The following is an 11271-nucleotide window of genomic DNA, read 5'->3' as shown; positions in this document are numbered from 1 at the left end:
TATAGATGTACATGTACATGTAAATGAGAGCGGAATTCAGATCTAGACTGCTGGAAATTCCAGTTATTTACATTCATTACGGAGAGTGTTCCACGTAACCAAAAGTGCTCGTATCATTATAATGCGTCCTGTGCAGAAAATATTATCAGGAAGTGTATGTGTATGTGTGTAGCACTGCAAGAGCCTAGAGGAAGACCACCAGACAGATGGGACGAAGACATCAAGAAGATCGCTGGTAAGACCTGGCAGAGAACTGCCCAACACCGTCCCACTTGGAGAAGACTGCTGAAAGCCTACCTGAATCCACGACTCGAAGAGGCCACATCATTTAATGATCGAATTGGCTGATGATGATGATGATGATGATGATGATGATGATGATGATGATATATATGAAATTTACACAAATAATACATTAATAATAATAATATATTAGTACTAATTCTAATAAAATAATAATATTAATATATTAATGTGAATTAATCTTTCCCACCCAGTCGATTCTTTATTTTGGGAGTCTCTCTGGACGAATATTGAATGTCACGTTGGCTGTTCCTGTTCTCAGCCGATCTGACACGGGAATCTGCCACCTGAGTGCAGTGGGAGGCGGCGTGGCGCAAGTTCCGCGCATATCATAGCTGGCCGCCGTGTGAACGGCCCGCGACCGCTGACCACTGCCGACACGTGGGCTGCACGTGCGCGCGCCGGCCTTGACCGCTCCGCCGCTGCTGGCCTCGCCGGCCAACCGCAGGCCCTCCACCCCCGCACACGTGCTGCCTCCCTGTCGCTGACCAGTTCTGCCGACCCCGGAGGCAGACACTCTTTTTACTCTATGACTTCCCGTATAGGGTTACGATATATTAACGAAGAGTACGGAGAACGTTGCCATCATAGTACGTCTACTACGTACTCTCCCGTTTACAGACCTGGTAAACCTTGGGTGCCTGTAACATTGATGCAACGTCATTCATTTGCTAGAAGAAATACAATGTTAACGGTACTGCATATACAGTATGTTATAAAAAGTAGCTGGACACCCCTACGTATTGCGGAATTGACCACAAGATGTCATGAGAGGCGAATCCGTCGGGTATAAAAGGAGGTGCGGAGTATGGGTCAGTCTGGAGAGTTCAGTCACTTCAAACGTGGTCTAGTCATTGGAAGTCACCTGAGTAACAAAAACATCAGGTTCATTTCAACCCTACTAAAGCTGTCGAAATCGAGTGTTGGTGACGTGTCTGTGAAGTGGAAACGTGAAGGAACAACCATAGCTAAATCAAGACCAGGAAGGCCTTGTGTACCTATTGTCAGGAAGCGTCGAGCATTGCGGACGGTGGTTATAATCAGCTGCATTAAATCGGTGGAAGGAATCATTTGTGAGTCCCAAATTGCGATGAGCAGTCCAGATGGTGTAATGACTGTGCGTAGGGAGTTAAAAAGAATGGGATGCAATTGGCGACCAGCCCCTCGCAAACCAGTGTAATCAGTGCTAAGCAATGCTTGAAGGGGTGTAGTAACTGACGACACTGGACAGGGGATGACATCAAACTAGCAATTTGAAGCGATGACTCACGCTGTAACTAGTGACCATCCAGTGGATGGGTCCAGGTTTGGCGAATGACTGCCATCATGTGCAGAGCCAGCTGTGATGTACGGAGAACGTGGTATTATAGTATGGAGTGTTTGCATGGTTAGAGTGTCGTCCCCTCTTTGCACTGAAGAATGTGCTAAATGTGGAAGGACATGAATACATTTTACAGCATTAAGTACTGCGTACTGTAAAGGAATAGTTCGGAGACGACAATCCTTTGTATCAGCATAACAATACAACCTGTTATAAAATGAGGTAATGAAGAAAAGACATTTTTAAATATTTACAACAAAGCTGATAATCATTTATTGGCTGACTGCTTCCGGGCTTCGCCCATTTTCACAAGCCACGTATTTTGTATTTGGGATGCGTCTGGCGTTGACAGCTCCACTCATGTCACCACACTTAAGATGTAGATCAGATTTTCATTATTCAGCATGAACTGTTCCACGCGACAATGATACTTCATACACAATGGACAATTTGTCCTCGTTCGGATACTCTGTGTGTCAAGTCGGCTCATTTTTCGTATGTGTTGTCGTAAATTTGACAGAGTTTGGTGGAAATAATAAAAATCTTTGCATCACCATCTGTCAAATTTATGAAAACACCTAAGAAAATAAGCCCACGAGACACACAGGTTATTCCAACGACAGCAAATTCCCCATTGTATTAGAAATGTATTGTCACGTGGATCACATCAAGTTGGATAATGAAGATATGACCTACATCTAAAGAGTGATGAAATAAATAGAACTATCCACACCAAACGTATCCCAAATACAAAATACGTGGTTGTGAAAATGAGCAAAGTCGAAACTAGTCAGCCAATAAGTAAATAGTAACTTTAGTGTAAACACTTAAAAAGTCTTTCCTCAGTATTTGAAAGCTGCAAGAAGCGACGTACTAAAAATGTTTATATGTGAGGCAATGGTTAGAGCACAATAACAGTTAATTAGTTAGTTTCTTGTTCCATAGGTCAAATTCACGATGAATGTTATCATGTGGAACGTATCAATAGAACAACTGTAGCATACTTATATACAACTTACAATTAAAAAATAAATAAAAAATAATAGTTATATGTCTACAAGTAGGCCATGTACACGTTTGTAACTTTTTTTAAACCTTTTTGATCAGTAATTATCTCTACTCAGGAATTCCTCTACGATATAGAAGGTGTTGACGAATAGAAACATCTTTAACTTGACTTGAAACCACTTCTATAATCTGTCAGGTATGTTATTTTCGTGGGTAGATTGTCAGAGTTTTTATAGCTACATATTTCACCCCTTTCTGTGTCAAAGTTAGATGCATTAAAGGTAATGCGGATCATTTCTCCTCCTAATTTTGCACTTGTGAATATCTCTGTTACTCTAAAACTTAGATAAATTGTTGATAACAAATTTCATAAGAGAATAAATGTACTTTAGGGCAGTGTTAATATTCTCAGCTGCTTAAGCAGTCTCCTACAAAATGTACGTGTGTGAACTCCACACATAATTGTAATTACTTCCTTTTGTGCAATAGATAACCTTTGCCTAAGAGAGGAGATATCCCAGAATATCATCCCATAAGACAGCAACGAACGAAAATATGCAAAATACGTTAACTTACTGACTTCTAGATCCTCGAATTTGGTAATTATTATTACGATAAAAGTAGTCGAAACAAAACGTGTTAGTAGATCTACTATACGGTTTTTTCTACTTTAAGCTTTCATTAATACCTACATCTAAGAACTTGCAATTTTATAGTCTGTTTATTATTTCTTGTTGATATACTAGCATAAGAGGAGATGCAATATTTTTTACAGCACAAAACTGGACTTACTGCGTTTTTTCAAAGTTTAAAGCTAGCTCTTTTGGGCAAATCATTCAATAACCATCAGACTAAATATCATTTACTATTTTATCTGTTGATGCTTCTTTGTTCGGCTGCTCGATAGTGCTTCTATTATCTGCAAACAGGAATACTTCCGCCTCCTGCTTCAAATAAAGTGTCAGGTAGCTAACATAAGGCAAGAAAGTACCGGAGTAATGATAGAATACTGTGGGACGCCCAGTAATTTTTCCCCATGCAGATGATGTACCTCTTTGTATTACGCTACCAGCCTAGAGTAACTTTCCGCATCCTGTTCCTTAAATAAGAACTGAAACACAATTTTCTGCATTACATATTGCAAAAGAACTTAACTTCTCTAATAGAATATTGTGATTGAAAAAAATCAGATGCCTCTGATAAGTCACAGAATATCCCAATTGGCTATATTTTACCATTTAAAGAATTTTTTTACGTGCTCAATAAATGTATAAATAGCTTCCGCAGTAGAATGGCCCTTTGGAACCAAACTGTCGTCAGGTAAATATTCCATTATTACACATGTGGGGAACAATTCCAGTCCGAAAAACGCCGTATTTCAGTTTTATTGCAAAACACTCCGAGTTAATGATTCATTACGTAAGTGTCTATGTGTTTTATTAGGGCCACAGCTTTTTAGTGTTTTATTCGAGATATATCCAGCCAATACAAACTTTTAGTTGTAGATTCATAATGATCTGTCTTATTTCATATGGGGATGTAAGATAAGTTTATATTTCACTAATTGTCTTCCTTATTTCTTCTTCAGTGTGCTGCTTTGCTTACACTTCTAAACAATTTGGACCAATTCCTTAACCTATTTTTGAAAAGCAATTGTCAAAAATATTTGCTATATGTGCACTGTTTTTGTAATGTTTCGACTCTCTTTAACAGAGATAGTATTATCTATGGATTCTTTCCCTGTCTCTCTAATAACAATATTCCATAATGATTTTCATTTATTAATCGTTCTTTCAATTTCAGACGTGATGCCCATACTCCTGCGTTTTAAGAACTTTTCTTACTATGTTAAATACTGTTTATAACATGAAAGTGTTTCCCGGTCCTTACTTTTTGAGGCTATTTTGTACGATGTCCTTCTTCGTTGTGAAGAGACATTAGTGAAATAGACTGAGTTATCCATAGTCGTTTCGTGACAGGGGTATCTACTTCTCAGTTAAGTAGTTCCTCAATTGGCCTCACAAGGGTTGAACGCATCCCGATGGCCAACAGCGCTCAGAAGACCCAGATGGTTACCCATTCAAGTGCTAGCCAAGCCCGACAGAGCTTAATTTCGGTGATCTGACGGGAAGCGGAGTTACCATTGCGGCAAAGCCATTAGCCCAGAGACATTAAAACACCTCATTTAACGCTATTTTGTCTAAAACTGACATGGTGAGACCGTGGCTGTGTACAATTAATGTAGGTTGATTCTTACAAAGAAGAAAACAGCAACCAGCCACTATTAATACTGCTATTTTTTTAAGTAAATAGCGCCGTAACCGGTTTCTAACTGACAAGTTCATCATTAGATGGCTGTTCACAAGATTTACAAGATGCACTTTACATAATCGTCAGTTTTCGATTTTTATTCTTCCACTGTAGCGAAATATTCTTGGTGTGTCGATGCCCTACGGTAGAAACAGTGTTAGAACCGCCCTGTGTGAACATAACTAACCTCTAAACGATGAAATACAGAGGAAACAAATATGTGAGGTTAAGTGTTTATAATACTTACATCGAAAATTCCGCGCAATTTTGTAGCGAAGTTGAAGGAGTGTATTTTTCAAATGTTGCAAAATATATGCAGCACTTATACGATTTGTACATCACCATTTGCCACATGTGGCAAATACTTTTTGGTGTGTATGTGTGTATTGCTTTGTACAATATGGTTTCCACCGTAGAGCACCAACACACCAAGAATATTTCGCTACAGTGGAAGAATAAAAATCGAAAACTGACGATTATGTAAAGTGCATCTCGTAAATCTTGTGAACAGCCGTCTGATGATGAACTTGTCAGTTCGAAACCCGTTACGGCGCTATTTACTTAAATATATAGCAGTATTAATAGTGGCTGGTTGCTGTCTTCTTCTTTATAAGATTCAACCTACATTAACCTCATTTAAGGTGTTCCCAGCACAATTCAAGCCCCCATAATGTCGTAGAGTGGACACACTCTAATTAATGTCGACTAATAGGTGTCTGGGTAGAGAATGAGAGCACTTGCCCGCGAAAGGCAAAGGTCCCGAGTTCGAGTCTCGGTCCGACACACAGTTTTAATCTGCCAGGGAGTTTCATATCAGCGCATACTCCGCTGCAGAGTGAAAATCTCATTCTGGAAACATCCCCCAGGCTGTGGCTAAGCCATGTCTCCGCAATATCCTTTCTTTCAGGAGTGCTAGTTCTGCAAGGTTCGCAGGAGAGCTTCTGTAAAGTTTGGAAAGTAGGAGACGAGGTACTGGCGGAAGTAAAGCTGTGAGGACAGGGCGTGAGTCGTGCTTGGGTAGCTCAGTTGGTAGAGCACTTGCCCGCGAAAGGCAAAGGTCCCGAGTTCGAGTCTCGGTCCGGCACACAGTTTTAATCTGCCAGGAAGTTTCAGGTGTCTGGGTACTTTTAATCAGTGTATATATTTTTGTTACAGCGTCCCCTGCCGCAACGCCTCCAGGCGGCATTCGACCTCACGATGGACAGTGGTCTCAGTGGTTCGGTTCGTCAGTGTATTTGATATCATTAAACAGGTCTTCCCTGAATATGTAGTTGCAATGGTATTTGTTCCTTTAAGTTTGGTACTCTAGCGGAAAACATCACAGTGAGTTGTGAGGTTCAAGTACTGAGAGCTCACGTCACGGAAGTCAGAATACAAAGAAATCCTAATACTGAGTTGCTATTCATCTGAACATAGAAAATGTAGAAAATGCAGTCTTGACCGGAGTGCACCGACTTAAACATGGAATCTTGGGTTACTCTAGTCTATCGATAACTTATGAAAAACGTGATCATTTAGAAAACGAACGCCAAAACTGTTCCCCACACTTTACTAGTGACAGACAGATAGACTAGCTGTGACAGACACCCGGCAGTTTACTGTGCTCACCCCGTCTGTAGGTGGGAGTCCTGGGACGGCAGACAGCGGCGACGTGACACCGTCCACTCCTGTCGCTGATCCTCAGTTTCGCTCTCGCCTGTGTGTCTTATACAGCCTCCCTCTGCCCCTTTGCGAAGTTTAAATTCCTTACTGTTTCGTTTTTTTTTTTCTGGTTCTGAAAATATAGTAGAGTTTTGAACGTCTTCTATTAGTGGAGGTGATCTTTTTTGAAACACAAACAATGGGTTGTTATGCATTACTGATGATACCATAACGAAAATGAAAAGATGGTACTATTTCAGGACACGGGGTGGTCTCTTCTTCCCCGGCGTTCCTGGCAGGTAAATTAAACAGTACGGTTCTCTAACCCTACGCCTGGGGCCATCAGAAAAGGGCGCTCCAGGGCGCTGAAAAACTCACCATTTGCCCTCTATGTTCTCAGCCTGCTTTGCTATATTGGGTAATGAATGCTCATTACCAAATAAACACATGAGAGTCTCCACTTTGCTCACTATAATGGTTCTCTTCAAGAGGATACCAATTTAGAATTATAACGCTCCTCATACTTTAATGAAAGTAATTGTGAAGTAAGCACATTAAAAGGTTCTTCATTTGTGTGGCCATATCGTCCGCAGTTGCTTTACAGTTCTTGAGGGTTTTTTCGTTCTGTCGTTGCAACTACAAAAAACTGCGTTTTTTTTTTCACCAGACTCGTTTCGCTTTATTGAGATAAAGCATCATCAATGGTCTGTAATTAAATTATTTACATTTTGATTTGCTTTAAAATCGAAAAAGAGTTCGTTAACAATATTTTGGTTTTTACTTAGGGTGATTTCCGCTTGATTTCTCGCCTACATCGGGAAATGCCGTCTGCTAGTACATCGTTGATGTTTTTTTTCTTCTTTAGACACTGAAACGTGCAGTCTAATTTCTGCTTGCTCTGCAGAACTATGCATTTTTTATGTTTTACACAGCATACTTTTTTGCACACCACTATTTTCCGTTTCTTTTCATACTTCTAAGTGTGTATTGTGGTTTGTGTCTTGTAGTGTCGCCAACATAACCTTGCCACCAGTTTAAGTTATGTTGCCAACGCTACAAACCACAAAACAAGTTTAGAAGTATAAAAACAAACAGAAAACAGTGGTGAGCGAAAAAGCGTGCTGTGTAAAACATAAAAAATGCATAGTTCTGCAGAACAAGTGAAAATTAGTCTACAAACATCAGTGTCTAAAGAGGAAAAACATCAACGTGAGCTAGCAGACGGCATTTCCCGATGTAGGCGAGAAATCAAGTGGAAATCACCATAATTAAAAACCAACATATTGTTAACGAACAGTTTGTCGATCTTAAAGCAAATCAAAGTGTAAATAACTTAATTACAGACCACAGATGATGCTTCATGTCAATAAAGCGAAACGCTTCTGGTGAAAAAAAAACAAACATTTTTTGTAATTTCAACGACAGAACGAAAATATCTTCTAGAATATTAAAAGGTTATTTAAAAAAAGTGTGTCTCTTAGTTTAGACAGTATTTACACACTCCGCTTTGGCTCGAGTTTCTTTCAAAAATGTACGTCTTCGTGTATCAATTCTCTCCATGCAGCGTAAATTGCCAGATCTGTGGAAAACAATATAAACGCATCATTGAACCATCTACTGAGTCAGAATGCTGATTTGTAACTTCCTGACAGGCTGAAATTACATGCTGCATTGGGAGTCGTATCCAGGAACACAGCATTTCGGGGGCAAATGCTCTGCCGACTGAGCTATCCAAGCACGGCGCACGATCCGTCCTTACAGCTGTGCTTCCGCCAGTTCCTCTTCCCCTACCCTCCGAACTTCAGAGATGTTCTCCTGTAGACCTCCCTTTCTTCCACGAGTACCAGTACCTCAAGGTATACCGGAGAACATCTGTGAAGTTTGAGGAATTTGAGAAGAGCTATTCGTGAAAGTAAAGCGGGTCGTCAGTCGCACTCAGGTAATCCAGTCGGTAGAGTACTTGCTCGAGGCAGACAAAGCTCCCAGGTACAGATCCGGCACACAGTTTTACGCTGCCAGGAAGTTCTTTCTTCTGAACGACATTGATTTTCGATGTCAGAAAGCCGTTTTTGGCGATGTGTTGTAGCTCTTTGATTGTAGCCACTGTGTTCAGCTGTTATTCAAAGAGAGTCAAACGAAGGTACAAAGCGAATTACGCGATATCTTGACCAGGTCTGGTAACTGAAGTTATGTATGATAATGTGACGTCAGCAAGCTGCACCACCGTCTTTAGCAATCAAGAATTGAATTGACGAGCCAAACATCTGAAGCGGTAGAGATAAAATTCCACCGTGTGATCGCGTTAGCTCAGATGGAACCCATCGCAACGAAAGAGACATATGGTATGTATGTATGTACGTATGTATGTTAATCGGGGACCTAGAAACGACGGAGAGGCTCCGTCCCCGCCGCAGCCGCAGTGGTCCACAACCCCACGACGACTTCCGCAGTTCACTTCAACCCTGCGCCGCCCCGCACCGAACCCAGGGTTATTGTGCGGTTCGGCTCCCGGTGGACCCCCCCGGGAACGTCTCACACCATACGAGTGTAACCTCTATGTTTGCGTGGTAGAGTAATGGTGGTGTACGCGTACGTGGAGAACTTGTTTCCGCAGCAATCGCCGACATAGTGTAACTAAGGCGGAATAAGGGGAACCAGCCCGCATTCGCCGAGGCAGGTGGAAAACCGCCTAAAAACCATCCACAGACTGGCCGGTTCACCGGACATCTACATAAATCCGCCGGGCGGATTCGTGCCGGGTACCAGACGTTCCTTCCCGCCCGGAAAGCCGTGCTTTAGGAGACATATGGTAGTTACTTAATGAATTAGCTCGTGACAATGCGCACAATGACCTGCACAAAAAGAGTGTCCGGGATGAGTCCAGTACTAGAGGATAAGTAGAAGACTACACCAACAACAAGTGATTAACACTACAAAGAAATGGCTGCCACATAGGGCTTGCAGCGCCGTGTTTGTGTCTGTAAAGGTCAGTGTTACGCCAAGCTCAGTCGGTGAAGAGCCATCAGATGAAGTGGAAATGTGAAGTGCCACTGTGCCCCGCAGCCTACAGATGGCGTAATATCAGCCTCTGTGTGACTCTTTAGGGGGCAGAGTGATCAGACTTCAAGAAATGAGAACGCCATAGCTTAACATCATGGCTCATCCGTGGCTCGCGACTGTGAAACCATTAGACAGAAAAGCTTTTGACACAGCGACGAGAGGAAGTGTGGCATACAATGTGGAAGCAGATGGGCCGCAATCCCGTAATCCAGAGGTCAAAAACCGAGTGTGATTGTTTGCGGGTGTCTGTGGATCACACAATCAAGTTCGATTCGTACGTATTGAGGGCAGTCTATACAAAAACCGGTATATAAGGATACTAGTAGAACGCGAAGCACTCTCCCTCCTTCAGAGGATTACTCATGTCATGCTTCAGCGGAACAATCAACAACCTCATGTGGAAGGCAACGCGTAGACGTTCTTCGAAAACCGGCGCGCACTATCGCATCATTCACAGGTTCCTCATCGAATGTACCTGTGGTATGATTGGTCGGCAATTAGTTAATATCGAAACGAGTACTTCTGTATCAAGTGTAGATGTTGAAGAATCACTGTGAAGCACACGGAGAGGCTGCGTACTCGTGTGAGACGGCGTTATGGTCATGGGACGGAAAGGGGTCTCATTGAGAGTCTCCATTTGGCCAACTGGTCCAATTGCGCTATATCCAAATATGTGGAGCATTCGGATGTGACAGTGGCCCGACGTTGAACTACACGGGACCTTGATGGCAAGCACACTCGGCGTCAGGGTCCGGCTCACCACGTCTGAGCATTACAAGGGACGAACGCCGTATTATGCGCCAAGCACATCGTGACCCGTTCACGCCTGCCCCTGCCGTATGACAACAAGTAATGGAATCCCTGCAACATTCTGTATCATCCTACACCACTGGTCGGAGACTAGCGAAGCCAGACTAGAGAATTACCGTCCAATGCGAAGGCTGCCGTTAACACCACAACACAAACTGCTGCTTTTGGAGTCGTGCCGTGACCAGGTAGTAAGGGCTACTGATGAATGACGTCGCACTATGTTGAGCGATGAATCGCGGACTCCAACAGCACGGGTGATCATCGTCGGTAAGTACAGCAGCGACCTGGGAAGAGACCCCATCCTCACAATGTTTTGAAGAGGCACAGCGATGATACTCCTAAGATTATGGAGTGGATAGTCATTTGGTATGACCAGTCACGTGTGGTAGTGATTGAGGGGAGCTCTGACGGCACAACGAGACATCACGGACACCCTGCGTCGTAGTACGTTACGTCTCATGAGACAGTATCATGGTATCACTTTTCAGCACGACAATGGCTGTCCACACTTGGCACGTGTCTCTATGGACTGTCTGCGTAATATTGAGGTATTAGCGTAGCCAGCAAGATCCCCAAATTTGCTCCCAATAGAACATACGTATGTTGAGCTCTGGCGTCAACTCCGTCCTAATGTCATTACCCATGACGTCGAGGACCAGTTACAACAGTTACGGGCTATTTTGCCTCAGGAGAGAACATAACGGCTTTGACGCCTTACCCAACGAAATCAGTGCATGCATCCGGGCAGAGCGAGTGCAACCTTTCACTGGTAAGTTGGCTCATACTGCCAAGATTTCTGTACATTTGACTCGATTTTG

General features: G+C 42.6%; 1 protein-coding gene across 1 annotated transcript in view; it reads right to left on the bottom strand.

The window, feature by feature from the left end:
- Window positions 1-505: 505 nt before the first annotated feature.
- Window positions 506-11271, bottom strand: part of LOC126088331 (tubulin polyglutamylase complex subunit 2) — a 140166-nt gene continuing 129400 nt past the window's right edge. The window contains exon 6 of the mRNA XM_049906464.1: window positions 506-781. Coding sequence (XP_049762421.1) covers window positions 506-781 — 276 coding nt within the window. The remainder of the gene's footprint in view (window positions 782-11271) is intronic.

This window comes from Schistocerca cancellata, chromosome 6 (genome assembly GCF_023864275.1).
Source record: "Schistocerca cancellata isolate TAMUIC-IGC-003103 chromosome 6, iqSchCanc2.1, whole genome shotgun sequence".
Taxonomy (NCBI): domain Eukaryota; kingdom Metazoa; phylum Arthropoda; class Insecta; order Orthoptera; family Acrididae; genus Schistocerca; species Schistocerca cancellata.
This window is presented reverse-complemented; position numbering and strand designations above follow the sequence as displayed.